General features: G+C 54.8%; 4 protein-coding genes across 4 annotated transcripts; 2 read left to right on the forward strand and 2 right to left on the reverse strand.

Annotated features, from left to right (window-relative positions):
• The first annotated feature begins 971 nt into the window (after nt 1-971).
• Nucleotides 972-5,622, forward strand: SLC46A1 (solute carrier family 46 member 1). Its single transcript, XM_054166926.1, has 5 exons — nt 972-1,492; nt 1,588-2,440; nt 2,832-2,915; nt 3,938-4,094; nt 4,627-5,622. Exons 1-5 carry the CDS (start codon nt 1,256-1,258, stop codon nt 4,694-4,696), a joined length of 1,401 nt encoding a protein of 466 aa, XP_054022901.1. The 5' UTR covers nt 972-1,255; the 3' UTR covers nt 4,697-5,622.
• A 1,074-nt stretch (nt 5,623-6,696) lies between these two features.
• Nucleotides 6,697-16,272, reverse strand: SARM1 (sterile alpha and TIR motif containing 1). The gene is made up of 9 exons (XM_009903394.2): nt 15,628-16,272; nt 12,226-12,844; nt 11,859-12,071; nt 11,675-11,766; nt 10,956-11,191; nt 10,322-10,415; nt 9,641-9,830; nt 9,434-9,555; nt 6,697-8,753 (listed from the first exon to the last, which is right to left on the reverse strand). The coding sequence occupies exons 1-9, from the start codon at nt 16,077-16,079 to the stop codon at nt 8,624-8,626; spliced, it is 2,148 nt and encodes a 715-aa protein (XP_009901696.2). The 5' UTR covers nt 16,080-16,272; the 3' UTR covers nt 6,697-8,623.
• A 671-nt stretch (nt 16,273-16,943) lies between these two features.
• Nucleotides 16,944-22,319, forward strand: VTN (vitronectin). Its single transcript, XM_009903393.2, has 9 exons — nt 16,944-17,051; nt 18,875-19,024; nt 19,497-19,616; nt 19,898-20,176; nt 20,280-20,419; nt 20,689-20,845; nt 20,969-21,118; nt 21,691-21,963; nt 22,124-22,319. Exons 2-9 carry the CDS (start codon nt 18,964-18,966, stop codon nt 22,240-22,242), a joined length of 1,299 nt encoding a protein of 432 aa, XP_009901695.2. The 5' UTR covers nt 16,944-17,051; nt 18,875-18,963; the 3' UTR covers nt 22,243-22,319.
• Nucleotides 22,320-22,351: 32 nt separating this feature from the next.
• On the reverse strand, nt 22,352-27,213 carry KIF12 (kinesin family member 12). The gene is given in 20 exon segments (XM_054166846.1): nt 22,352-22,540; nt 22,693-22,829; nt 22,955-23,088; nt 23,169-23,252; nt 23,357-23,534; nt 23,698-23,963; nt 24,043-24,147; nt 24,271-24,389; nt 24,474-24,609; nt 24,833-24,924; nt 25,109-25,133; nt 25,135-25,302; nt 25,305-25,514; nt 25,658-25,733; nt 25,904-26,025; nt 26,102-26,180; nt 26,309-26,374; nt 26,696-26,777; nt 26,780-26,831; nt 26,833-27,213. Coding segments are annotated over 20 exon segments (2,451 nt in total). The 5' UTR covers nt 27,088-27,213; the 3' UTR covers nt 22,352-22,475.
• Nucleotides 27,214-27,224: the final 11 nt, after the last annotated feature.

Consider the following 27,224-nt stretch of genomic DNA (forward strand, 5'->3'; position numbering starts at 1 on the left):
TTGGTAGAGCTTTGCCTATAGCTCATTAACACTCCCGCAGCAGTGACAAAGGAGCGATGCCAATTGACATTGCTCTGGAGCTACCCCAATTTATACAAACAGGTTAATCTAATGCTCTGAATTGTGTGCTTTGAATTTAAAGAACAGCTTGGTCTTTGCTTACTGATCTGCTCTTAGAGGCAGACCAAACCTAACAGGACATCTAATAGCACAGCCAAACCCTCTGCTGGGTTACAGTTTATTTTGTCCTTCAGAAAAGTGTTTTCTACTGTGCTGTGAAGTAGCATTGCTAACTGCAACATTTCTCAAATCCTTGTGCACTTAAACTGGTTTTCATTTTTCCTTTGTTTGGAGATAAGGAAAAAAAAACCAACCACACAACAAATAGATTTTTAAATGTAAATGTCCTTAACCATCAACAAATGGCTGTGCCAGGACAGGGGGTGATGGTTTTAAACTAAAAGATTCAGGCTGGATATAGGGAAGAAATTTTTTACACTGAGGGTGTTTGGGGTTATTAATTTTTGGAGAAAAGGAGGCTGAGGGGAGACCTTCTTGCTCGCTACATCTGCCTGGAAGGAGGTTGGAGGAAGGTGGGGGTTGGTTTCTTCTCTCTAGAAACAAGTGACAGGACAAGAGGAAATAACCTCAGGTTGCACCAGGGAGGTTTAGGTTGCATATTAGAAGAACCTATGTCCCTGAAAGTGTTCTCAAAGACTGCAGCAAGCTCTCCAGGGAGGTGGTTGAATACCCATCCATGCAGGTGTTTAAAAGAGGCAAAGACATGATGCTGAGGGGGCATGGTCCAGCACCACCCTTGGTAATGTTATATAATGGTTGGATTCGATGATCTGAAAGGTCTTTTCTAACCGAAACAATTCTGTGATTCTATGCTGGTGAGACACTGGCCTAGGCTTGTCCAGAGAGATGACAGATGCCTCATCCCTGTAACCATTCCACGACAGGTTGGACGGGGCTTTGAGCAACCTGCTCTAGTTGCAGACGTCCCTGTACCGGGGTTGGACTGGATGACCTCTGAAGGTTCCTTTTCCCCCGGGGCTGACAGCAGCCTGCCGAGCAGGGACACCAGAAGCAGCCCCGCTGCCAAGACCGAGCCGAGCCCTTTTTCCTGCCTCACCACTGCTGCACTCACCCTCAACCCCCACTGCCCCCGTTCCCTCCGGGCTCCCGCTGGCTCCCGGGGCGGAGCGCGGCCTGTTCCGGGCGGAGCTGACACTCTGCCGTCCTTGCCGCCATGGCCGCTGCCTCGCCGGCTCCGCAGCCCCCCGCGGCCGCCCGCCGCCTCTGCTCGCGGCTGCCCCTGGTCGAGCCGTTCCTCTTCCTGGCCACCGTGTCCCTCAGCCTGCAGGGTCCGCTGGCCACGCAGTACCTCTGGGACCGGCTCGGCGCCGATCACGGCTACCACGGCGACAACGCCAGCAGCTCCTCCGGCTGCGGAAACAGCAGCGCCGGCAACGACCCTCTGCGGCGGGTAGGAGGGCAGAGGGGGGACTGGAGACGTGGACGGGGCTGCCACCTCCCGGGGCGCTACCGGGAAGGGCCCTCAGATGCCGGTTTCTCTTGCAGGAGGTGGAAGTTCTGGTCTCCCGCTGGAACCTCTACATCAACCTGGGAGGTTTCTTTGTTGGCATCTTCTCTGTGACGCTCTTTGGGCCATGGAGCGACAGCGTGGGCCGCCGCCCGGCACTCGTGCTGTCGGCAATGGGTATGGCTTTGCAAGCGGCCGTCTACCTCCTGGTCATGTACCTGCAGCTGCACGTCGCCTACTTTCTCCTGGGGCGCCTTTTGAGTAGCGTCTTGGGAGACTACAACCTGATCCTGGCCGGCTGCTTTGCTTATGTGGCTGACACCAGCGATAAAGGCTCCCGCACGTTCCGTGTGGCCATCCTCGAGGCGTGCCTCGGCATCGCGGGCATGCTGGCCAGCATCGGCGGTGGCTACTGGCGCAGGGCACACGGCTACATCAACCCCTTTTGGATGGTGTTTGCTGCCAGTCTTGCTGCCACTCTCTATGCTGCTTTCTGTCTCCAGGAGTCGGTGAAGCAGAAGAAGCCGGCCAGGCTGTTCACGCTCAGTCACTACAAGGCTGTCTACAGGCTCTACACGGCCCCAGAACACCGAAGCTCCAGGATGCAGCTCATTCTTTACTCCCTGTCTTTCTTTGTCATTGTCACTGCACATTTTGGAGCCAAGGACCTCTTTGTTTTGTATGAGCTTGGCTACCCTCTCTGCTGGACCTCTGACCTCATTGGGTATGGCTCAGCTGCCAACTACCTGACTTACCTGAGCAGCCTGGGAGGTCTGCGGCTGCTACAGCTCTGCCTTAAAGACAGTTGGGTAGCAGAGATAGCATTGATATCCAATATTGCTGGACTGGTTGTGATTTCTCTTGCTACTACAACTCCACTGATGTTTACAGGTGATGCTGAATTCTTAAATCCCTGTGTTTCAAGCTCTTGGCTTAGAGATGGCAATAGGTGCAGGAGGGCAGCATGCTTCTGGGAGCTGAAGCACATGGAAGAAGTTTTGCCTCTGTTTCAGCCCATGGGCCACCAAAGCTGTGGCTTGCTGACAGCAAAACTGGGCAAACATTGAAGCTGAAAGTACAACCATAGAGTTCCTAGAGTATTAAGTTTCCCAGAAGCTGTATTACACTGCAGGCATACTAAAGTGCTTTAAGAGATGCAGGAGATGAATTGGGTCTAAATATAGCAGGGAGAAAGTGCCCTGAGCTACAGATTTCTGGGATTGACTTAGAAGACTTTATTTTTCATCTGAGCTTTCCATAATGTGCTCTATCTTGCTCACAGGTTATGGGATCCTGTTTCTTTCCATGGCAGCCACTCCAGTCATCAGATCCAGGCTCTCCAAGCTGGTCAATGAGACAGAACAGGGTAAGGAGTTAGCCACTATGCTCAAACCAGGTCCTGAAGCTGTATCCTAGGAAAATAGAAGCAAAGATGCTTTGGGAGGTTGGGACTTCCCTGGCTCCTCTTGACTCCTGTCTAGACCCCTCAGGCCCAGTTTCATTTTTATGGAGGATTTGACATTCATCCATGCAAACTTGCTACATTTTCAAGATGAGGACCAGAGATGAAAAGTGAGATGGAAAATGCTGCATTCCAGCTCAGGAATAGTTCAGCTTTCCGTCTCTTCATTTCCAAAAACTTTTACAAGGAGTAAGAGTTAAAATTGATTAGATAATGAGCAAGAAACAGTGATTTCCCTGACCATAACTCCCTTCGGTAGATCAGTAACAGTGGGAAGAAACCTAATGTTGTTAGAGGGTTATATCATTGACCATGGTGAAAGATCATGGAAAACTTGCAGGAGGAACGTATTTGCCTTTCTTCCAATGGTTTGTGTGGAGAGCTTGCACTTGCTGCTCAGCATTGCTCAGGAATGCTTCTGTGGGCAGAGGTGAGGAGGGAATCAAGGTGCGAAAGAGCAAAAGGTGGCTTTGCCCAGTCCCTGTTTATTAGGGTGAAGGTAGCACGCATCTGATATGTGATTTATGGTGCTAAATCTGTAAAGCACGGTCTTCTGCTGCACTTAATGTTTAACAAGCGATAAGATTTGCTTGGCAGCAATGAGATCTATGTATAGCCCTATCTAAAGCATTTATGATCCAGCTGATAGTGTAATATCCCAGATCAGCTCCAGTGATAACAAATTCTGGAGATCAGTAAGGTCATCCTGCCTGAGCTTGACAGGTTTGGCTTGCCAGGCCAGCACAGTGTGTCTCATCCCTGCTCCCAGCTCTTGCTTACGATGCTTGGCCACGCAGACCCCAATTTTCTGGTGGGAAGTGCAAACCCTTAGAGAGGTTCACAGAATCCCACTGAAGGAGGTGATGTGGTAAAGACTTCTGTAGGCAGGGCAATCTCACCATTAACCTTTCATGTGTCTTTTCCAGGTGCTCTCTTTGCTTCTGTTGCCTGTGTACAAGGGCTGAGTTCACTTGTGGCTTCCGGAGTCTTCAATTCTCTCTACTCTGCCACTCTGCACTTCATGAGGGGATTCCCATTTCTCTTTGCAGCTATGATTCTTCTTATTCCAGCAGCTATCATAGGGTAATTTGCTTCAACATTTCTAAACTTTGACACAGGATCTGTGAAGTGTAATATGAAAGGTACTATTTACTCTACTTAGGACAGAGGCTCACAGTTTTAAAGGCATGTTTTCAAAGAGGGTGTTTAGTGCCCCAGTAGGCAGAAGTGCAAGTCCCTTTCTGAATCACAGCCATAAACCTGCAGCCTGAATCATGTAGCTGCCAACATTCCAAGTATTCCAGAGTCTCACTCCACCCTCGTCAGAGTGGCATCCAAAATCTGGAGCTGAATTTGAAAGTCCTCCTTTATGGAAGAGAGTTCCCTTAGCAGCCTTGCTTCCTGACGTTTCTTTACCAATTAATGCAGAAATTGTGTCGTGCTGGGAAACAAATGTCCTGGTAAGTCCTGGGAGAGAAAATATCTTGGGATGTGCAGAAGTACAACAGCTCCTGACAGGCTCATTTTGTTCTGTTCCTTTGGAACTTTACAACTCACTTTATTCAGCAACATCCTTGTGAGCCTGTGTAGGCTCTAACTGTTCTTTCTTTCTTAGGTCCATAGAAATCTGGGGCTCAAAAGATGACTACAGTCACTTCTCACCTACATCCCCCACAGATGGCTGAGCAGCAGCTTGGCAGTGTCCATCTGAAGACTTCTTTTTCTTCTTCCCTTGAAGGACAGAATGACTGGTGTGGGATGGATGCCTTGCTTGTCCTTACTGATTTTGAAATGATGAATAGTTGGAAATCATGGGCCTGACTGCCCCTAGGAACTCAATTTGCAGATGTGAATGTTGGCTCATCTGCTGGAGAAAACCCAAGAGACCCAATCAGGAGTAAAAGATGTGGCCATTTGCAAGGTTGATTAGTGGTTTGGGGTTTGGTGGGAAGAGAAAGTTTTGTGCCATGCTTTTAGTGTGAGAGAGGAGTGAATTCTGCTTTGTGTGAAATCCCGGCTGTGCTTACAGCAGAGACATAAGCTAGATGCCCTAGGTGATCCTGCTTTGGCAGGGGGGTTGGACCTGATGATTTCTGGAGGTCCCTTCCAACCCATAACGTTCTGTGATTCCTTACCTACAGTGCTGTGGGGATGAGCTGGTGTGGAGTTGTCTTCAGAGAGAAAATTATACCTCAAAATTGCGTGTGAGTGACCTCACTTCTGCTGCCCCTCTCGGGATGTGTTGATGCCAGCAGGCAAACCCTGTGTTCATGGTGCTCATACTCAGCCTTACCTGTATTGCCTCCATCCTCTTTTCTTCAGGGTGCCATAAATCAGCAGTTCTGGGTACGATGCATTGCACAGGGCTGTTTAGATGGATGCAATCATGTCCTTAATGGTGTAATTGCTTAGCAGACCTGTTAACTTTCAGGATGAATAAACCCTCTGTTCCCTTTTATGGTTCATAAAAAGATAGCTTTTCTTGTACAGATGTTGATGTTGTTTGTCCTTGCCTCATTCCATGTTTCTCTCCATTATTTGTATGCTTCTTCCTCCATTGAAGGCTCTGCAGTAGAGAAGCAGCAGCAGGAAGTTGTCTGCCTTGTGGTGAATAAGCATATGAGTGTCCTGAGTCAGGAAAAATGCAAGTTTGAGATTTGCAAGCAGCCAAAGCTTGGTGTGTTTTTTTCCTGAACACCAGAATAAAGCTGGTGGGACTGCATAGTCTGGAACCTGTCCTTCAATCTGCAGTAAATGGGAAACACTTAATCCAGGTTTGCTCCCTGTTTGTTAGGAGTTTGTGATAAAAGCAGAACTGGAGAGTAGAGAAGCAGGAGTAGGGAGACCTTAAGAACTTGGTGTTACGCCACTGGATGCAGGCAGGAGTTAGATGGCTAATTGACTGGCTAAGCCCAGAATTAGCCATCCTGAAGAACAGGGCATGCTGTGAGTGTTGCATTAGATATTTACAGATGAACTGATTGTGAAGTAAGTCTTCCCCACCAGCAGACTCTGTGGGCACCAATGCTAGCAGCTGCTAGATGTGCAGTGAAGTGAAACTTGTGCACAGGCTCTGCTTTCCTGTGTGTGTCAGTCTGCTTGCAAAGGAGAAGTTCAATGGCAACTGTTATGCTCTGTTTAAAAAAGTGAAGTTTTTCTAGGCTGTCCCCCAGGAACTACAACCATGAAGCAAATACATGATCCATGCATCGTGCCTACGGGCAGCAGGTAGAGTCCCTGGGGATGCAGTTGGCTACATCAGTCCATGCAGAGATGATTGTGAAGTGGGGACACACACACCCCCCCTCCCCATCCCTAGAGAATGGTGCCTAGAGAATATCAGTGCTGCTGACCTTTCAGAGGGGAAGAAGGCATGACAGTGAGAGAGAGCAGGAGTGAGAGGGCTGGAGGGAGAGGAGTGTGTGACACAAACAGAAAAGAGGTAGGGATTTAGAATATAACCCAAATTTATTAATAATGTCTGATAGAAGAACTTTAAACATTGTCTGAGAAGACATAGCAAAGGGATAAGGAAGAATGAGAACAGAAGGATTAAATTCCTTGAGTCTGTCCTCTCGGGCTGGAAGGGGCTGGATATGGGATGTTTTGTTGAGAGCAAGGTGAGTTCATTAAGGTGAAGATAACCAAGTGATGGGGAAACAGGAGTCACAGTCTGGGCAGCTGGAGATGGAATCTCACTGCAGGTGAGACACTGAAGCTGTAGAGGACAAATGTCTACACTGAATGTTGGGTGGGGAGATTAATTGCTAGAAAGCTCCTGGGAAACAAGACACAAAGTCTTGCTCTGTATTGTAGTGAGAAAAGTCCTTAGGACTCTTTGTGTGGGACTCCTTCAGTGTCCTTGACACTCCATTGGTTACTCAAGACTTCCCTGAAGTAGCTCACAAGTGGCTTTTATCCTTCAGCAGATTCACCTTTGGGCTCATCTGCTGGCTTTCTCCTATTTAATCTGGAGATTAGATAGATTCTATTTCTGATGAGTGCTGGGCAGATAATAGCTATTAACCTTTCACTAGGGAGCAAAGATGCCATTAAGTGTGAGTTGATAAGAACTATCCATAAAGCTGTGGTTAAGCACCAGAATTTAACTTTTTTTTTTCCCCTCTCAAATGTTCATGGATCTAAGCCAAAAGGGGATGTGTTTGCTTTGCTGCCAGTTAAGCAGGCAGCAGTGCTGTAGGAAGAGCCAGGAGAAGGATAGGGTGGCTGAGACTCCTCATTATCTCCTACGAGTTATCTTGAGCAGGGACAGGCAGAGGGGCTTGCTGCTTCTGCAGGGTGGGTATCAAGGCAGGCAGGTATCCCCTGGTCATGGCATGCTCTTCCTCCTGTCCATGCTTGGAACAAGGATGTCTTTTTGCATTATCCACCTTGCTCTGCATCAGAAGAGATGAACTCAGGTAGGAACTGCGATTTCTGTTCCTAATTGCTAACTGGCATGTTGTGAGCATGCTCACCCTCCAAGCAGGTGTGAGAAATGAGACAAGACTGGGAGTGCAGAATCTGGGGGAGGTGTGTCAGGGTGCCCATGGTTCCTCACCTGCAGTGTTAGCACCAGACCTGCTCCCAGCTCACACTAGCAGCCTCCACCTGCCCTTGGCATCAGCTTCGTTCTTTCCTGATTTTTCAAGCCGAAAAAAGACCTGATGGGTGTTGAGAAGAGATTGGAAGGGGGAAAACAATCCTACTTGGTATTGCATCCAGCAGAGACTAGGGACAACCCTGAGCCTGAGGACCTTAGCCAGGGCTGTCAGGGGTGAGTGGTAGTCAAAGAAGAGCTGTGTGCAGGAGCAGACCATGGGAGATCTGCTGTGGAGTACCAACAACAGAATAAAAACCAGCCAGTGTATAGTAACTCCACAAGTACAGTACAGCAGGTAGCATCTTCCATATCTGCAGGGACATGTTTTCTAGAGTCACAGTCCAGCTTCCTATGCCCTTTAAGTATAGACCTGATGAAGTGGTAAAGATGAGACACCAGGTGGAGAGAAGGGTTATTTTTTAAAAGCACTGTTTGCAAAGACCCTGCAGAAACCTCATGAGGTCTAACCCCAAACTTCCATCACCAGAGTTAAGAGCACAAAGTGGTTTTGCAGCATTAGGAGGCAAAAGGCCCTCAAGGGGGAGGCATAACAAAAGGACATTGGGAAAGAGAAAGCTTCTGAGCGGTTTAGAAGCCTCTCTGTGTTATCTTTCCCAAACACAAAGATTTCCTTAGAGCTTAGCTTTTGTTTGCCTTTTCCTGCTCTCAGCTTCTGACCACAATGATATTCCTGCAGCACCCAGCAGAGGCCATACGATGCCTATGGACCGTTGTCTCTCAGCTGCTCTTCGCTCTCTCATGTCCTCTTGTGATATACCCCTCACCAGCTCCCCAGTTTTCGGTCCTCAGAAGATTCCTCCTCTTTGAGCAGGTTTCTGGGGGAACTGCAGCCATTTGTGGGCGGTGAGGGGGATGCTAAAGAGCCCTTGTCTCAAGCCAGGGGATTAAGATGGGGGAAAAAAAAAAAATCTAGATAGGGACATTTATCCCAACATTAAAAGGGGTCACCTGGGAAGTCTCCAGAGGAGATGAGGCAGCTGTGCTGGTTCTAGGTCTGCCCCAGGGAGGGCAAGCAGTCCAGGCCGTTCTCTGACCCAGCTGAGGAGTCCCGGGAGGAACGGCCCTGGAGGAAGCGAATGATTTTGTCGATTGTGGCCTCCTGGTACTCGTGGGACCACCTGTGTTTGAGAGGAAAGCTTGCTTTAATTTTCCCACTGTGCACAATGCCACAAGATAGCTCATTTCATTTGGGACAGGAGACCAAGACACCCTCCCTTCACCTCAGCTCTCTAGGAGCAACCCTTTTCCCTGTGGCAAATAGAGGAACTCTGAATGCCTCAGGAAAGTCCCTTCCCCTGTGCCCTGCCAGGCTGGAGGGCTGTTGAGCAGGTTGGGATGCCAGCCTAGGAGAAGCAAAGAGCGTAGATAAGCTGTGAAACCTGCCAGCGTCACTCCTGCCTCAGGAAAGTCCCTTCCCCTGTGCCCTACCAGGCTGGAGGGCTGTTGAGCAGGGTGGGATGCCAGCCTAGGAGAAGCAAAGAACCTAGATAAGTTGTGAAACCTCCCAGTGTCACTCCTGCCTGGAGGGCTGGGGGCACAAGTGTAGGCAACCTGCCAGCAGCGATGGGATGGGCAGCACTGAGACCCAGAGGAGCCCCAACACAACAGCAGTAGCAGGGTTATGGTGAGGACCTTTGCTCCCTTCATGCTCTGGAGTAGCTGAACTGATTCACCTCCCCTTTGGCCTCTTCTGCCTCCTTCATCTGTTTCTCCCAGTTGCCTTGTGCTCTTTGTTACTACTTATGCAAGAGATTCTTTCCAGGTATGGAATCCCTTGGCACAGGATCATTTTACTTACTTGATGCCATTAAATTTCAGGACAGCCCTCATGTCCTTGGGAAGTGTTTCTGGATCTGGCCACTCAAAATGGTCTGTAACAGGCACAATGTTCTTTCCAGAGTTCAGGGCTGTCACAATCTCCTGCAGGAACATCAAGTGCTCAGGTTATGGCCTGTGCCAGCCCATCACCAGCTCCTTCCTGCTCCCACCTGATGAGATCTCCTACCTTGTGCACCCAGTCCTTGCACTCAGGGTCTCCCATGCATTTATCCAATGCATTTGGTGAGAGGACCAGCACAAAATTGCGGGCACTCATGACACTCTGGATCAGCTTGTCCTCAAACTTCCCTGCCTCCAGCTTCTCCACATCAATGAACACGCTGAAGCCGTGCAGCTGCAGGTGGACCTTCAGCAGGCTGGTGGCAAAAGAGGATAGCACCATAAGGAGAGCTACTGCCAGTATCTGGGTTTGACACACTCCCCAACCATGCTGGCCAAGATGTAGTGAGACACAAGAGTAGCGAAAAGGCTCCCACAGAGTGTCCCTGAGACACCAGCTGTCACCTCAGCCAGCTTACAGGTGTCAAACCAGACAGAAAACATGGAGAGAAGGACATCTATGTCCTGCTGGGATCCCCTACAGCCCTACAAGCACAGCATGAGGAAAGGGTAAATCAGTGTCAAAGAGGGACAAGGTGGCAGTGACAGGACTGAGCATTAGCCTGCCCACCATGCAGCTTATGACATGTGCTGGCCCCATTTGCACTGCAGCTTTTGGCAGCTTATCCTTCTTCCTCCTCCTCGCTGCAGCCTGCAGCTCTCCCAGCTCCACTCTCTTCCCACAACTGGTCACCAGCCTTCACTCTGGGCTCCACCCCAGCAACATATTGGTGCCTGCAGGACTCACCTGGCCAGCTGGGACCCGGTGCTCCTGCGGTAGCTGATAAATACATCAGTGCCATTGGATGCAGTCTGCAGCGTTATAGGGGAGTGAAGCGTTTCTAGGCAGAGCCAACAGCAACCAAAAGTTAAAACCACCAAACATCTTGTCCCAAACAACCATTGATCATAGATTCATTAATTCACAGATTGCATTGGGTTGATAGGGACCCTCATCATCATCATCATCTTGTCATCTTGTCCAACCCACCTGCAGTGAGCACCTCTAACTAGATCAGACTGCCCAGGGCCACGTCAAGTCTGATCTTGATTGTCTCCAGGGACAGGGCCTCGACCACATTCCCGGGCAACCTCTTCCAGTATTTCACCACTCTCATAGTAAAGAACTTCCTCCTAATATCCAACCTCCTAACATCCAACCAGTTTCAAACCACTGCCCCTCATCCTATCGCTACAAGCCCTTCAAAACAGTCTTCCCCCAGCCTTCTTGTAGGTCCCCTTCAGATGCTGAAATATAGCTCTAAGGTCTTTCTGGAGCCTTCTCTTCTCCAGGCTGAACAGCCCCAATTCTTTCAGCCCTGTCTTCACAGGAGAGGTGCTCCAGCCCTCCCCCCCACAGCAAGCAGCAGTGGGACCCCCACCCCTTGCAGCGGTGAGGATGCGGACGCGGTGGAAGCCTGTGTGGATGTGGCAGTCCTCCTGCAGCTGCTGCTCCGTCACCCGGTGCAGGAAGTTGCGGTTGACGCCGCAGGTCAGCAGGTTGTAGGTGTACTGCCTGAACTTGGGGTCGATGCTGCCCAGCCAGTCGGCCAGGTTGCTGCGGTCACAGGTGGAGTAGTTAGCAAAGGTCTTCAGCTCGGTCAGCTCCCGGAAAAACCTGGCAGAGAAAGAAATGAAAGTGTGGAGCAAAGGAGGGGAGGCTGCTGGACCAGGCAGGGCCTGGAGATGTTTGGTGGCACATCTTCTATCTGTACAGGAGAGCAGCTAGCTGCTGGGGTGAAGAATGAGCCACAGGAACGCAAAAAGAGAACAACATCTGCGTGACTGCAGGAGTGTTGGTCCTTAGGATATAGAGGTGTGAGGAGCTTGGCCAAGGGAAGAGAAGCTGAGGTAAGTTCCCAACTTTCTGGGTAACTCCCCTGTGCCATAGGTGGCCTCTCCCTGTCTCACACCTCTTCCACTGCAGGAAGCCCTCTAGGACTGGATACTGCACCAGGAAAGCCCTCACAGTCCAGGTTTTGCATTTTGAGGGTCTCCCTTCTCATCTTTGCAAGAAGGAGAATGCACAGACTCACTCCCTGGCTCTTCCACTGTGGTGATGACCATGAGAGGGGCCAACATGCCCTGGTGACAGACCTACCTTTTCCGGGTGATGCTCGAGTCCATCCCCAAATCCTTCTGCAGCTCCTCCTCTGTCAGCCTCAGGAGAATGTCTCCATCCACCTGATGGTCCTGCCAAGAGAAATCCAGGCTGGAAAGATCCCAGGAAAATCTGTTGGGTGAGATGCCCATCCAGGTGTCCCTCTCCCAGCACACAGCCCTACCAGGAAGCTCTGGCAGTATTTGTTGAATCCAATCTGTTGCAGCCATGTCTGCACCTCACAGGGCTTCCAGTTGGGAACCGTGGGCAGGATGCGTCGTGGAACCTCCTCCCCTATCATGCGCAGCACCTTCTTGGCCAGGGAGGAGGTGGTGCTGCTGGTGGAGTAGCACACGACCCTCTTCAGGCTCTGTGTGGCCCCAATCTCGCTGAAAATCTGGGGACACAAAGCAAGGAGAGGTCACTTTGCTTTCCCTCCTCCCTGCAACCTGTGCCAGGGCTGAGCTCATAGGTGAGCAAAGACACCAAGATGCATTTGCAGCAACCCTTCCCTTTGACACCTCCTTCCTTCGGGCCAACCTACCCTTTACCTGTGTTTTCTTCTGCCTGGTTTTGATGGCAGCCTCGGTGCAGAGGTAGAAGGCAGCGATGCACTGAGCTTCCAGCCTCGAGCTGTCCAGCAGGGGCACCAGCCGCTGCAGGTCATCTGCTGTCCTCCCTTGGCTGTTGTCACTGCTGCCCAGCATCTCGCAGGCGAACTGCTCTGGATCCAGGGAGGCGATGAAGGGTTCCACCAGAGCCAGCGTCCCCGAGCGCTCCACCTCCTTCTCGATTTCTTTGTTGGTGGCCAGCACCGTGATGGCCAGGCAGGCGTGCAGGCGGATTAGTTCATCATCCCTGGAGAACACCAGTGGGAAAAGCCACTCTGCTGTCCTCTTCTCAATCATCAGGCGCTGGTTGGCTTGGCCTCCGTACATGGCACAGTTGGCCAAGGCCATGGCACAGTGCCGCAGCACGATGGGGTCCGTCCAGCGGCACCAGTAGAGGATGGCATCCAGGCCTCCATCAGAGATGAGCTGGAAACAGGTCTCCTCAGTGTGCTTGAACATGTGCTCCAGGATACCAGAGATGCTCTGTGCCAGCTGGGGGACATCTCGCTCCTTGGCTAAGTTCAGAATCACTCCCAGACCGATCCGAGCGATGCGATCCCTGCAGGAAGGAGAGGCACAGGTAGGTGAGGGGCAGGGGCCATACAGGGAGTGAGCACAGTGACTGGCCTGTGAACTCCCCCAGCTCTGGTGGCATTTGTCCTATGACAGACAGATGTTTCCCTGTGGGACTCAGCTGTCAGATGTGCTGTCAGGCTGGTGTTGAGGAACATGGGTCTGATGGAAGAGCTGGCAATGGGTCAGGGCGTGGGGTGTATAGCCCAGAGCCACCATGCCAGAAGCACTTGTGTTTTAGGTAAGAAGTATATCACAGAATGCCAGGTTGGAAGGGACCCCAAGGGTAATCTGGTCCAACCTTTCTAGGTAACAGTACAGTTTAAATGAGCTGGCTCAGCACCCTGTCAAGGTGAGTCTTAAAACTGTCCAGTGTAGGGGAATCCACCGCTTCCTTTGGGAGATGATTCCAACGTCTAACTGTTCTCATGGTGAAACATTTTCTTCTGGAGTCCAAGGAATCTCCTCAGGAGTAACTTTTACCCACCATCCCTTGTCTTTTCCATGTGGCTCCTTGTAAAAAGGGAGTCTCCATCCTCTTGGTAGCCACCCTTTATGTGCTGGTCCATGGTAATAGTATCTCCCCTAAGCCTTCTCTTCTCCAAGCTGAACAATCCCAGCTCTCTCAGCTTTCCTTCATGTGACAGGTCCTCCAGTCCTCTGATCATTCTCATGGCAGTTAACAGCAGAGTGCAGGCTAATGTCAGGCTGGAAATAGATCTGCTGAGTCAGCTTTGATGGGTGTGTATGAGCTGCATTGTATTTGGGGCTGAAAACTCTTTTGTCCCTAACCAGTGATGTCCTCTGCCTGCTCTCCAGCTCGATGCCAAGCCCAGGACAGGGGTTTCACACCTGGCTGAGTAACCATGCAGAACTGGTTATGCTGTGTACCTCCTTAGTCCTGTGCTGTCCTGAAAGAGGACTGGATGCTACGGGGTGGCCTTAAAATGATACCTGAATGGGGCTATGCCCTAAAAGCATAGAGTGAGGAAGGAGGAAATGATGGGTTCTTGGCTGACCTCCCATGAACTTGCCTAGGGAAATTCCTTCTCTGGCCTTTGAAATTACCATTTGGTGCCCAGATGGAGCTGCTCTGTTCACAAGGCACAAACACTCTATCACTGCCCCTCCTCAGCTGGACAAAGGAGAGAAAAAAATACAACAAAAGGCTTGTGGGCCAAATATGGGCAGTCCAATAAAGCAAAAGCTGAGCATGGAAGCAAAGGTAAACAAAAGAATTATTCCCTACTTCCCATCAGCAAGCAATGCCCAGCCTCTTCCCGGGAAGCAGTGCTTTGGGACACACAGCAGTTGCTCCACAGGACAAACACAAATAACAAATGTCACCCATTCCTCCTCCTCCCTTCTCTTGGCTTTTGTTGCTCTGCTGATGTCATGTGGTATGGCATATCCCCTTGGTGGGTTTGGGTCAGCTCTCCTGGCTATATCCCCTCCCGAGGTCTTGTCCACCCCAGCCCACTGGTGAGGGACAGGCTCGATGCTGTGGAGCACTGCTGCAAAACACTGGTGTGTTATCACCACCTTGCTAGCTACCACCACAAAGCCCAGCACTGTGAGGGCTGCTGTAGGGAAAGTTAATTCCATCTTGGCTAGGCCAAATACAGCTGCTCAGGAGGGCAGTGGCAGGTTTGTCCCCCAGTGATGGTGGGGTGAAGGCACATCAGCCTCTGTGCTGGCAGACAGGAAGGGCAGTTCTGGGAAGCCTGTGGCCCACATGCTGACCTTGGGGTGGGTTTGGCAGCAACTGCTGTGGAGAGCTCTGGAAAATAAAAGCCCTCAGCCTGGCTCTGAGCCCAGACTCAGCCATGGAGCTGGATGACAAACACAGCCCCACCAGGTCCCCGACTCCCTGCAGCCATGGGATGGAGCCAGGACTGGTGCAGCTCCTGGCTAAGCACTGCTGCTGCTGCACATAGATGCTCAGAGTGGTCTCTAAGCCAGAGGCCTGGGCCTGGGGGTGACCCTACACCTCCTTGACATCACTGAGAGGTGGGTCAGGCTGTGGGGAGCAAGGGGCTGGGAGCCCATGGCTGCTGCAAGACTTTGAAGCAGAGATGGTGAATCCAGGAGCTGCTTTCTCTTTCCAGCAAGTTAAGTGCTCAATTCAGACCATGCCAGTGATCTTTCCTGGGATTAATTCCACTCCAATGGACTTTCCTGATTTAGCTGTCACTTCTTTTTGCTTGCAGTGCATGCAGCAAGGCCCAAACTGGCATTCTGCAACCTTACAGCAGGACACATCACCCGTGAAGCCAGAGCAAGACCATAAACTTAGGCCGAGCTTCCTCTGCATGCACTCAAAGACCTGGACCAGCCCTATCCTTATGGCCTCACTCCAGCCCTGATCAGCAGCAGGAAGTCTCTGAGAATTGGCTTTGTCCTCCTTCTGCTGTGGTTATGGCTAAGGGACAGTTGTGTCTTGTCCTTGGGGTCCCATACTCTGGGCCAGCCAAACCACATCCCCATCCTCACCAGCACCCCTGAGCTAGGGCTCACTCCTCCCTCCAACTGTGCTGGGGAGAGGTCATGCCATTGCCTGGGTGTGTCAGGGACCCCTGGGTGGGGTGTGCATGGGATGGGGTGTGATATGGAGCCAAGGAGGTTTGATGCACCCAGAACAACTAGAGCAGGAAAATTTGGGGGATGCGGGTGGGATGGGTGGAGGAAATGCCTGCTCACCTTGGGGTGGCAGGCAAGCCTGCAGTGGGGATGGTTGTGTCTGGCAGGGAGGGGTCTATGCATACTCACCTATTTTCTGCCACCAGGATCTGCTCCAGGAGTTTTCCTGCTTGACACTTGGTCTCCAGCTCCGCCGTGTACAGCAGGTTTAGCAGCAGGTCCAGGCCCCCATCCAGACGGATCACATCACACAGCACCTTGGCCACATCCCTCCCCAGAGTGGGCATCCCCCAGGCTTCTTCCACCAGCTGGAAAACCTCAGCGATGGCCTTCTTCAGCTCTGCAGGGCTGGTGGCCTGCTTGGCACGGGCAATGGCCCGGTGTAGGGCAGGCAGGATCCGGTCCAGGGCTGCCCGAACGTCGGTGTTCACCCCGGGGGAGACCTCCTGGTGCTCCCTGGAGCTGCCCGCCCCTGCCCAACTGCCCGCCTGGCTCACGCACTCGGGCACCACCAATCTCTCCGCACACGACATGGTGAACCGGCACAGTTTATAGAGGGAGACGAGCAAGGTGAGCACCATCGGCGTCTCCTAGCGCTGCATCTTTTGTCACTCACCGGCCGGGAGCACCCAGCCAGGGCCTCCGTGGTGGGACCCGAAGTGACCGGACCGAAAGGACAGGCGGGGGGACCGGGGATGGGCTGCCGGCTCACTCTCCCGGGATGCGGAGCTGGAAGCGGTGGCTGGAGCCGCCTTGCCAGAGCCAGGCTCAGCATCTCAGGTCCTCAGGAGCTGATGTCACCCCGCGCAGGCGCCGCCTTTCCAAGGAGGGGCTCATCTCTGGGCATCAGCATCCCCCTCCTCGCTGCAGATGCTCTGGCATCCCCCCAGACCCCTCCTTCCACAGCCATCAGCCTGCCCAGTCTGAAATGGATCTTGGCTCATTGTCCTCATGACCCATGTCCCCCCTGCAGAGCCTGTGGTCACCTCCACAGCAGGCAGGGACCTCCGTGATGGTTTTGGAGCTTTCCAGGACCCTCTGTCTGGGGCAGGGGGCAGAGGGGCAGTCACCGAGGTGGCCCTGGATACGGTGTGGTTGTGGCCATCTCGGCACTGAGTTTTGAACCCATTTGGTATCAGCGCAGGGGGGTAAATAGCTCTCTTCGCCTAGCGGAAATTCAAAGCAGCTCTTCTGGGTGGGTTCAGGATTTGCATGATAAAAGAAAGAGCAGAGGCAGTCTGGGCCCCTTTTATTTTCCTCTTCCCCCCCCCCCCCCCCTTTCTCTTTTTTTCCAGGCCAGACGTGCACAGGGAAAAAAATTGCTTTGGGCACTTCTCGCCTGTGTTGGAAGGAGCAGCTTAAATCCTTGGCTCCAAAACCAGGTTGTTGCCAGCTCAGGCTGAGACTTAAATTCAAGTTGATGTTTTGATGCCACCGGGTTGCTTTTAATCCTCTCAGAATCCAGCCCGCAGGGGCATTAGCTCGCAGCGAAGGACGGTAACCGAGGTGTTCCCAGCAGCACGGTACTGCAGGAGAGGCTCAGCACAGAACCAGTAAGGATTTTCCTGATAAATTATTATTAACTGGGGGTAACGATAGGGGCTGTCGCGATGTAGCACGGCAGAGGGCTTTGCTACCTCGGAGGAGGCTGCTGCTTGTGGCAGGCAGAGTTCAAACTACTCACTTAGGCTTGTCCCGTCAAGTCCAGAGAGCTGAGTTTTGCGGTTTCAGATTTGCTTTGCTTTGGTTTAACTCTGCTTTGCTCTTGGAGAGGGATGTCCAGCACCAGCAGCCTGGGCACTGGGAATGACCAGGATTTCCATCCCTGTCCTGCAGGATCAGACCCATTTCCTGAGGTCTCCTTTTTGGCTCTACTTGGCCCTTCTCTGCAAGGGCTCCTCACAACCCCATTACCCAAACCAGCCCTTCTCCCAGGGGCCCTTCCTGCCACGTTTTGAGCACAGCAGCCAAGAAAGGGTTCTCCAAGCCTTCATGGGTCTGCAGTTGCTGGTGGTTGGGAGCCTGGAGCCCGAGGAAGGAGCTTTGTCTCAGCCGATCAGCAAAAGCAGCTCAGACACTGCCCAGCCCTTCACCCCACCCGGCCTCCTTGCAAGCCTGAGACTTCTCAGGGTGCTTGTCCCCCAGCTTTGAATCAACAGAGATGAGATGAAGCTTTAGTGTAACACTGAGCTGGTGCTTGGACCTAGGAATGATGCCAGCTCTGCCATAGCTGTGGCTAGGATCAAGAAGGGGGATGACTGGGTGTCCCGAGAAGCCCTGCCCCAACAGCCCACATCTCTGGTGGCTGCCCTTGGCTCACCAGGGCTTTCCAGGTGAAAATGCCTTTCTCAACACCAGATCAAAGCTCTTTCCAGTAAGGGAGGGAGTAGCCGATGCCAGGAACTGCCTGTGTCAAAGGTGGCAGAGGCAAACCCCCTGGAGAAGTGGGCATCCTGTTCAGGTTCTTCTCTCCCCAGATTTTCCATCACCTATTAAAGCCCAGAGTTTCACCATTCCTGCCCAAGGGCCAGGACAGACCCACGTATCTCCTGCCCCAGCTGTGCTGCTGCAGCAGAGGAAGCAGCCAGAGGTGGTATCTTTGTAGCCTTGTGTGCATTTGCTCCTTGACCCTCATTAAATAAACATCCCAGAATTATCAGGAGCTGCCAAAAGAGCTGAGCTGACATTAATTAGTAACCAAAAAGATTGGTGAGAAAGGGAATGATGGGAGCAAAATACACAGGCTTTTGTTTGTCTACTGCAGTGAAAGTGCAGGGGGTTTCTGTTCTCCCTGCCCCCTTCCCGGCTGCTCGCCTCTGGTCCCTGGCACCAGCACCATCCTTAGTCACCATGTTCTTGGGGTTCCCCAGCTCTGCTCCCAGCCTTGCTAACATTGAGAAAGCCAAAATGCCCAAAGCAGGTCCTCCAAAATGGTGACATTTTGGGCAAGCATAAGCCTGGGTTTTTGCCTTTGCTTTTTGAGCATTGCTCCCACATCCCCTCTTGTCAGGGCTTTTGTCTTGCCAAGACCAGGCTAGGAAACAGCCTCCCCTTGGGACTGAGGTTGGGAGCTTTAATACCACAAAGTTTGCTATGAGGTAAGTGTGACAGGGCCTCAAACCTGGTTTCTGGCTTTGTCTTGCTGTCCTCTCCTACTCTCTGAATCAATGCCCAGTTTGCACCTGGGCTGGGAAGGTGCTGACAGCGACAGCACAGCCAGTGGCTCTGGAAGCTGCCTGCACTTGTAAGGAGCCCTGTCCCCCCCAAATGCATCTAGCTCACTGCAGATTGAGGGGGGGGGATGCTGGATGGGAGATCTCTGGCCCTCCCCCTGCTGCTCTGACCTTGGCCTGTTTGTTTTCCCCATCTGGGACAGGCTGAGCAAACAGTGGATGCTGAGGCCTCGGCCACAGAACTGCTGCAGCCCACACAGTCACAGGAGAGCTGTGCTCCCGGCCACCCAGGATGAGGCTGCTCCTCCCAGCCATCGCGCTGGCCCTGCTCGCCACTGCCCATGCTGCTGAAGGTGAGCCGGAGCTGGCCAGCCCTGTGCTGCCTTCCTCCTGTAGCCAGCGTGGGGATGGAGCGAGTGTGTCTCCTGGGCTGATGGGGGGGCTAGGGGGCCTGAATAGGGTGAGGAGGGGACCAGGTGGAGACCATGGCCACCGGCTGTGTCAGCTATGGCTCAGCGTATGGAGAGAAAGCAAGCAGGCAGCACACGAGCATCAGTGGTGCCTGGGCAAATCCCCAGCTATCCTACAGCTGGACTTCCCAGCATGGATTTGGGAGGCTGGCACAGCCTGGTTCCATGGATTCCATTCCACTGGGACCTGGGTGGGAATGGGCAGAGGTGCCACTGTAGTCACATGGAGAAGCAGGGTTTGTTCAATGAGCACCTGCCCACATTTACTTTCATCCCCGGGGGCTGGGTTGGGGATGAGGTGCCAACCCCACTGCCCTCCTCAAGTTACTCCTGCACTGGTGGGCAACTTTTGCAGACTCCTGTGAGGGTCGTTGCGATGAAGGCTTTGACGCAAACCGCAAGTGCCAGTGCGACACCCTCTGCATGTACTACCAGAGCTGCTGCGCTGACTACTCCACCGTCTGCAAAGCCAAAGGTACTGGTTCTATAGCTGCCCTCCCAGCCAAGGCATGGGTTAGGGGGGTGGCCATGGGTCCCCAGCACTGTGGGGCCTCAGAGGGGTCTCTGCTGGGTCAGGTCTGCACCTACCCCACGTTCACAGGGTGAATTCAGCACCAGGGCTTGGTGTTTGGCATGTTGCAGCACTAAGGGTTTTCAGCAGCTGTCTCACTGCTGTCCTCAGTGTGGGGTCCTTGCAAACCCAGACCCAGTGGGAGATACCTGGGCTCCCCTGGACCAACCTGCTCCCTCTCACAGTGACCCGGGGAGATGTGTTCGCCTTGCCAGAGGATGACTACCTTGACTACAACCTCACTGTTGACTTCGGCACCGAGGCACCCCCCACGCACCTTTCATCAGTGGAGCCCACACTGGAGCCCACACTGGAGCCCACACTGGGCCCTGAAGAGGTGCTGACAGAGATGCCCAGCACCACAGCAAGTTGGTTTGAGGATGAAAAGCCTGAGGAGCTGTGCAGCAGGAAACCTTTTGATGCATTCACTGACCTGAAGAATGGTTCTGTTTATGCTTTCCGAGGTACCTTGGAGACCTTTCCCTGGCATGTGGGTCATGCTGCCATGCCATCACCCCATGCTGGTGGCTGTGGTCTTTCCTGCAGCTCCCACTTCTCTTTCCCCAGGGAGGTACTTCTATGAGCTGGACAAGACAAGTGTGCTGCCTGGCTACCCTAAACTCATCAGCGATTTCTGGGGCATTGAGGGGCCCATTGACGCAGCCTTCACACGCATCAACTGCCAGGGCAAGACTTACCTGTTCAAGGTGGGCAGGACGCTGGCTGCAGGGCTGGGGGTGTTCTCAGGGCAGTCAGAACAGCCTCCCAAACCTACCATGTCCCCCGCCCTGTCCATCTACATGTGTGCAAGCACATGACAGCTGTCAGATATCCCCAAAACCCTGCAGCTGTCCATGGCCCCAGGCAGCCTCAGCATGGGGCATCTCAGCATCCCCTCACTCTCTCCTGGCAGACCCACACCTGGGGGATGCTGTACCCAGCACCCTGACCTGCTGTCTGTCCTGTACCCCTCCAGGGCAGCCAGTACTGGCGCTTTGATGATGGACTCCTGGACCCTGGGTACCCACGCAACATCTCTGAGGGCTTTGAAGGCATCCCCAACAACATTGATGCAGCTTTTGCCCTCCCTGCACACAGCTACCATGGCAATGAGAGAGTCTATTTCTTCAAGGGTAAGTGACACAGCCCCTTGTTCTGGGCAGAGCTTGGCACCAATGGCCATGGGCAGGGCACCCCTCTAGCTACTGCTCCCCAGATGTGTGTCCCTCACTGATGCCCTGCACATCCTCTCCTAGACAAGTACTACTGGTCCTACGACTTTGCCCAGCAGCCCACGCAGGCTGATTGCGAGAAGTCCTCTCCCTCCACTGTGTTCAACCACTACGCCTTCATGAACCGAGACAGCTGGGAGGATGTCTTCCAGCTCCTCTTTGGTGGCAGGATGAGTAAGAAATGATCCAGGTCAAGGGTAAAGGGCTGATGGGTGCCAGTATAGCCTGCCCTGGTGGGGTGTGAGTGGTTTGGGCAGCCAGGAAGGTGGAAGCATAACTGGGAGCACAGGCAGGCTGGATGAGCTGTTGTGCTCAGGCTATGCACAGGAACCCCTCAGGCCACAGCTATGTCTCCCACAGTATTCCAAATTCCACCCTCTGCAACCTGTATTTCCTGCCCATGTCATCAATCATCTCACAGCACAGCATCACTACTGGGGCCTGTTTATTCTCACTGGAGCTGGAGATGCCATAGGAAAATCCCATCCCTACACAAGAGAAATTAAAAGTGGAAGAGAGGAGAAGGGAGTTCAACAACACAGGGCTGACCCTAGCCAAAAGTGGAGCAAAGGGTTGCTCCTGGCTCTGCCTGGCTCATGTCCCTGTCATGCATCCCATGTAGGCTGAGATCCTCTGCAGCATCCCTGTGGGTCTGGGAGCAGGTGCTGGGGGCTGCCTGTGGGACTGGGCTCAGCTCACTCCCAGACATTGCTGTCTCTCTGACTCACCCTCTGCCTCTCTGCCAGTTGGGGCAAGCAGCCCCCGGTACATCAGCAGAGACTGGCGGGGGGTGCCGAGCCGGCTGGATGCTGCCATGGCGGGCAGGATCTACGTGGCCTCCCACCAGCAGCGGAGGAGGAAGTCTCGCCGCCAGCGCAAGAGGTACAAGAACCACCGGTCGCTGAATTTGGGGTTCTGGGGATGGCTGCAAAACGACTCTGAGTCCGCAGGCGCCGAGAATGACTGGCTGTCAGGATCCAAGTGTGAGACCCTCCAGAGCGTCTACTTCTTTGTAGGAGGTGAGTCTGGGGCAGCAGGATTTGGGAGAGGTGGGGAACCAAGGCTGCTGGGGCAGGAGGAAGTCTCCTCTCACTCTGCAGTGTCCTTGAGCTCTGGGATGCAGCAGGAAGGTGCTCAGGGCTGACAGGCAGCCCTGACAGCCATTCCCCTTCCTCCCAGACAAGTACTACCGTGTCAACCTGCGCACCAAGCGCGTGGACCTGGTGCAGCCCCGCTACCCTCGCTCCATCGCCCAGTACTGGCTGCACTGCCCTCAGCCCGAGGAGGAGAGCGCCTGAGAGAGGAGAGAGGTCCCCGACAGACACTTGGCTGCACCGCCCCTAGCTAGACAGAAATAAAGTGGAGAGTTCTGTCTGTCCATCCGTCCATCCGTGCTGTGGTCTGCGCTGTCCTTGTAGTCCCAGATCCCTGTGCTCCTGAGGGCTGTAGTCAGCCCCTCAGGTGTAGGAACTGCGTGTGGGCTCTGCTGGATCCCTGCTGCTGGCCCCATCCTTGGTGTGGCTATGGCTGCTCAAATCTGCTCTGCCAGCCAGTCCAGTGCCTCTTCCAGCTGGAGAGGAGAGACAGTGCTGGCAGCTGCCAGCCGGGAGCCATCAGGGTCAGATCTCCAGCACCCCTGGAGTCAGGTCTGTAGTCTCATGTATGAGTAGCTGGGTTCAGGATGGGTGACCATCCTCAAGGGACCCTATCCGACGGGCTGCCTCACCTCCCTCCGCTGCCCTGCTCACCTCTTGGCTCCAGCAGTCCTGGCCATGGTGGTGCTGAGGGGATGACCCTTCCTTCAGGGCTGGGACAACGTTCTGGGCCTGGCAGCTCCTGGGGCAGTGGGTGCCGTGGAGCCGAGCTCCTGCTCCTGCCCAGGCTCCTGCTGGGAGGACACATGAACAAGCACCAGGGACTTGAATGCTGCTCCCACACACCCTGTAATCCCAGGGGCTTTCTGAGCTGCAGCTGATGCCCAGAGAGGTGGCCTCAGGTGCTAGCACTCACCGCTTTCCCTGGTGTGACTGGGGGTGCCCGAGGAGCTGGTGAGAGCCAGACAGAGCCACCTCTTGTCCAGGTGGGAGGATGCCAATGTTTCCCTCGGGGGTGACCTGCTGCAGCACAGGGGGTCCTGGCAGTGCCTGAAGGGGAGGGTGAGTAGCGGTCAGACTGCTGTACCATGCAGTGTGAGCCCCCACTCAAGAGACACCCATGGCTATACCTGGGACAGAATGGCATCAGCTGGCACAGGGCAGCACTGGGGGCACCCTGGGCAGCCAGGGCGGACAGAGGTGGGAGGCAGCTTCTGCAAGAGATGGCAGCAGGTGGATGGTTTGGGTGTTCTCAACCTGCCATGGGCACAGCCCCACATGAGGATGCCCATGGTGCCCCAGAGCCCCACATACTCACTGGCAGCTGGGAGCCAGAGGCAGGTGTCACGTCAGGCTGCCAGAGCCTTGCAGGGTGGCTGGGGGTGACACTGGTGGCACTCCGGAGCTGGGGCTGGCTGGCACAGGAGCTGCGGGTGGCTCTGCGGGATGGGCCAGTTGGGATGTCACTGCTCAGGTCTGGGGGCAGCTGGGGCTGCCTGGGGAGAAGTGAAGGAATGGGGCAGGGCATCACCAACCTCTGGTGAACTTCCAACCCCTGCTTGGCCCTAGGGAGTTCCTAGCAGAGGCTGGCTGACACTGGGTCCAGCTGGGAGCTCTGGCTGCCCCACCCGCCCCTGGTCCTGTGCGTGCCTCCTTTACCTCAGCTGCTCATTCTCCACCACGAAGTCCCTCAGGAGGCCATAGAGGCTGGGCCAAGCTGGGGCTCCCTCTGAAGGGAGATGCTCTGTGGGGCCGTGCCTGCCTCCCCAGCCTGCCCATGACCCCACCTTCAGGGGGGTGCCCGGCACCTCTGTGCTCCTCATTGGCACCCTGGGCAAGCACAGCTGCTGGCGCAGGGAGAGGTTTTCCAGCTGCAGGGCATGGATTTCTTTCTCCAAGCTTTGCAGCAGCTTCTCCCGGGGCACCTGGGAGCACAAGAGGGTGGCTCGGGGGGGTCCCAGCAGCAGGGCAAAGTGTCCAGCCCGCAGCCCCTGCCTGCTGTACCCTGTTGGCCAGGGGTCTGGTGGTGACCCTCCGGGCCCGGCTGGCGTAGTGCAGTGTGCTCAGCGTCTCCGAGAGGCAGCGTGAGGATGGGGAGATGCAGGCAATCTGCAGATGAGGAAGAGCCACAGGTGAGCTGCCAGCAAAGGGGGCACCCTCCACCTCCACAGGGTGAGACCTCAGACCCCTATGGCTTTGTGCACCTCTGCCCAGCCTCTTTGGTGCACATACCATCAGCGTGATGCCCGAGCCACCCAGGGAGCGGGCCAGCAGCCGGGTGAGCTTGCTGTCTCGATATGGGATGTGCGTCCTCTTCCCTCGGGGTTTGGCCAACAGAGAGATGCAGTGTCCTGCCAGAGGATGAGCCACAGAAGGTGCAGCAGGGTTCTGATGGGAACCAGCAGCTTGTGTTCCCATTATGGGAGGACTCTTACCCAGTGCCAGGAGGCTGCGGTTGATGTTGTTTGCCTCCACAGAGAGCTCCCCACTGGAGCCGGTCTCCTTTACCCGCTCACTGCCAGCCAGATCCACGAAGCACAGTGTACCCTGCTTGCTGGGGTAGGTGCTGGGCTGGGGGATCCATGTTGGGAGGTGATGCTCAGGCTCCCTTGCCCTTTCCTCCATGTCCCAACCTCTGGGTTTGAGATCTAGCTCCCTGTTCTTTGCCCCAGCACCCCCAACATATCCTTGAGGAGGAGGATGTGTCCCCCCCACTTTAGACCTGTTTGCACCCCCTCACATTGCCCCAGGCCCCCAAAACCCTCTCCCCCACTGGAGCAGGATGTGTTCTTACAGCTCGGCTGCGGACGTGGATGGTCAGAAGCGCGTGGCTGCGGCTGGAGTGCCTGTTGAGGGCGTGTGCTGAGGTCCGTCGCCTCTGAGATCCTGTCGAGGGAGAGATTAGGAGCTGCAGAGGAGCATCAAATACTCCAGCTCTAATACTGCCCTCCTCCTGCCAGACATGAGCCTTTCAGGGCTTTGTGGAAGGGCAGGGAACTGCCCCTCTTGGCTATCATCAAAACCCTATCAGCATCAGTGCTGGTCCTCAGGGGGATAAGTCCTCCTGTACTGGGTCTGGCACATCCTGAGCATGCCCTGGCCCTGCACCCGTGGCTCAGCACCTTGCTGGAGCAGGTTGGTGATGGTGTCTAGGCTCTCAAAGTCCACGCTGAGCTGGTTCTCCACGTAGAAGCCACGGGTTTTGCTCCACCGCAGCGGCAGGGCACAGGGTGGTCCCGGGCTCAGCAGGTCCCGGACCTGGAGTATACAGCAGAGGGAAGGCACCAGGGGAGCAGGGACACCAGGGGAACAGGGGCATGATGTACTGGGGGGGCACTTACCTGTTCGTTGTATATCTCCAGATAGGAGGCACTGAGAGCCAGGTAAGAGCCGCGGCTGTGGCTCTGCTCCAGGAGGCAGGCGAAGGACCTCTGCATCAGCCCCAGCAGCCCTGGGGCCTCCGGCTGGGTCTCACCCTGTGGAGATGCCAGAGCAATGAGCAGTCACATCTAATTGGGCACCTCCCTGCTCCCACCACCCTGGCATGGCACCCATGACATGGTGAGAAGAGACTATCCCACCATCATGATCAGGTCAGAGTGGGTGAACAGTGTTGTACCTGGGCGAGGGGTCCCATCAGGGTGTAGGTCTTCCCCGAGCCGGTCTGCCCGAAGGCAAAGACGGTGCAAGAGAAGCTGGGGAAGATGCTGAGCTTCAGGCACGGCCCCAGGTAGTGGCACAGGGATGCCATCTCCCGGCATGGCCATGGCAATGCAGACCCACCAGTGAGGCCAGGGCAGGTGCAGTGCAGTGAGCATGAGGCGGGCTGGAGGATTGGGTCCATGGGAGGCTTGCTGGGACTCACCCATCTATGGCAAGCTCCACCAGCTGCCTCATCCCACTCCCCTCAAACACGGTCTCCTGCGAGGCTCCAGCGTCGAACACGGCGCTGAACCCAAAGGTGGCGTCGTGCCTGGCTGCACTCACCTGGGCATGGGGATAATGGTGGCTGAGGAAGTGCCAGAGCCCTCACCCTGAACTCCGGTAGGGAGGTGGCACTCACATGGACAGTGCCGTTTCCGAGGCTGTGCACCACCCGCTGGTCGCCTCGCCGCGTCTCTGTGCAGGTCAGTGGCCGGACTCTAATTGGCGCGGGGGGAGGACACAATGGGAGTACAGTGGTGTGGCTGCATGGGAACCCCAGGGTGTGCTCCTGTCCTGAGCAAGAGGGTCCACACCGTTTCCCTGAGCCCTTCATGTCTCTTCTTACCTCAGCACCACTCTCAGGCGTGTCTCTTTTCCCAGCACGGGGCCCTCCTGCTCTTCTCCGGGGCTCCTTTGGGGAACAGAAGGCAGCAGGGTCGTGGGTACTACCCAGCTGGGAACCTGCCCATAGGCAACCCAGGGGCTAGGGTAGAGGGGTCCTTGTTTGTGCTGTGCTCAAGCCATCTTCTGGTCCCCACTGTGCCCTGGGGCTTGACAAGTGACAGATTGCAACATCCCCACATGCCCCTTGTCCCCACAGAGGGACCATCCTATCCCCAACAGTCTTTCTGGGGTGCCAGCCCCCCTGGCTGCCCAGGTATGGGCAGGGCGAGTCGCTGCCCAAGCCCTGGACCAGGTGACCTCCCTCCCCTCCGTTTCCTCTCAGACTTACGGTCTCTCGGGGCCCCGTGGGAGCGTTTTGGGCCGTGCACCCGGCTGGGGCTCACAGCGCCGCTCCCCCTCCGGCTCCATTCGCCCCCAGCCCCATTCGCTCTGGGTGCCCGCAGCGCCCGGCCTGTCCCAGCAGCAGCCACCGCCAGCCGGCTCGGGCTGCCCCGCACAACTGGTACCACCGCTCCGGTTAAACATTGACCGGCGCCAGCCCCGCGGGAGAGCGGCGGCGGCATGGCAGGGGGCGAGGAGGGGAGGGGCAGGTAGGGGCATCTCGGCCCTGGGAGCCAGGGAGGTGGTACAGGGAGTCCCGGACTTTGGCACCGGATTGGTGTTCGACGACCCACTTGCACCGGACCCTGCTAAGCCCCCTCTGAGCACTAAAGTCCTCATGGGCCCCACCGTGCCCCGACGGCTGTGGGTGGGGTTGAGGAGACCAGTACGAGCAGCTGGTGGGGCTACTTGTCCCCGAGGGTGCTGGGAGAGAGGGTCCCCGCGGTTATCGGGGAGCGAGCAGCAAGGAGCTTGGG

Source organism: Dryobates pubescens, chromosome 13 (assembly GCF_014839835.1).
Source record: "Dryobates pubescens isolate bDryPub1 chromosome 13, bDryPub1.pri, whole genome shotgun sequence".
In the NCBI taxonomy this organism is placed as follows: domain Eukaryota; kingdom Metazoa; phylum Chordata; class Aves; order Piciformes; family Picidae; genus Dryobates; species Dryobates pubescens.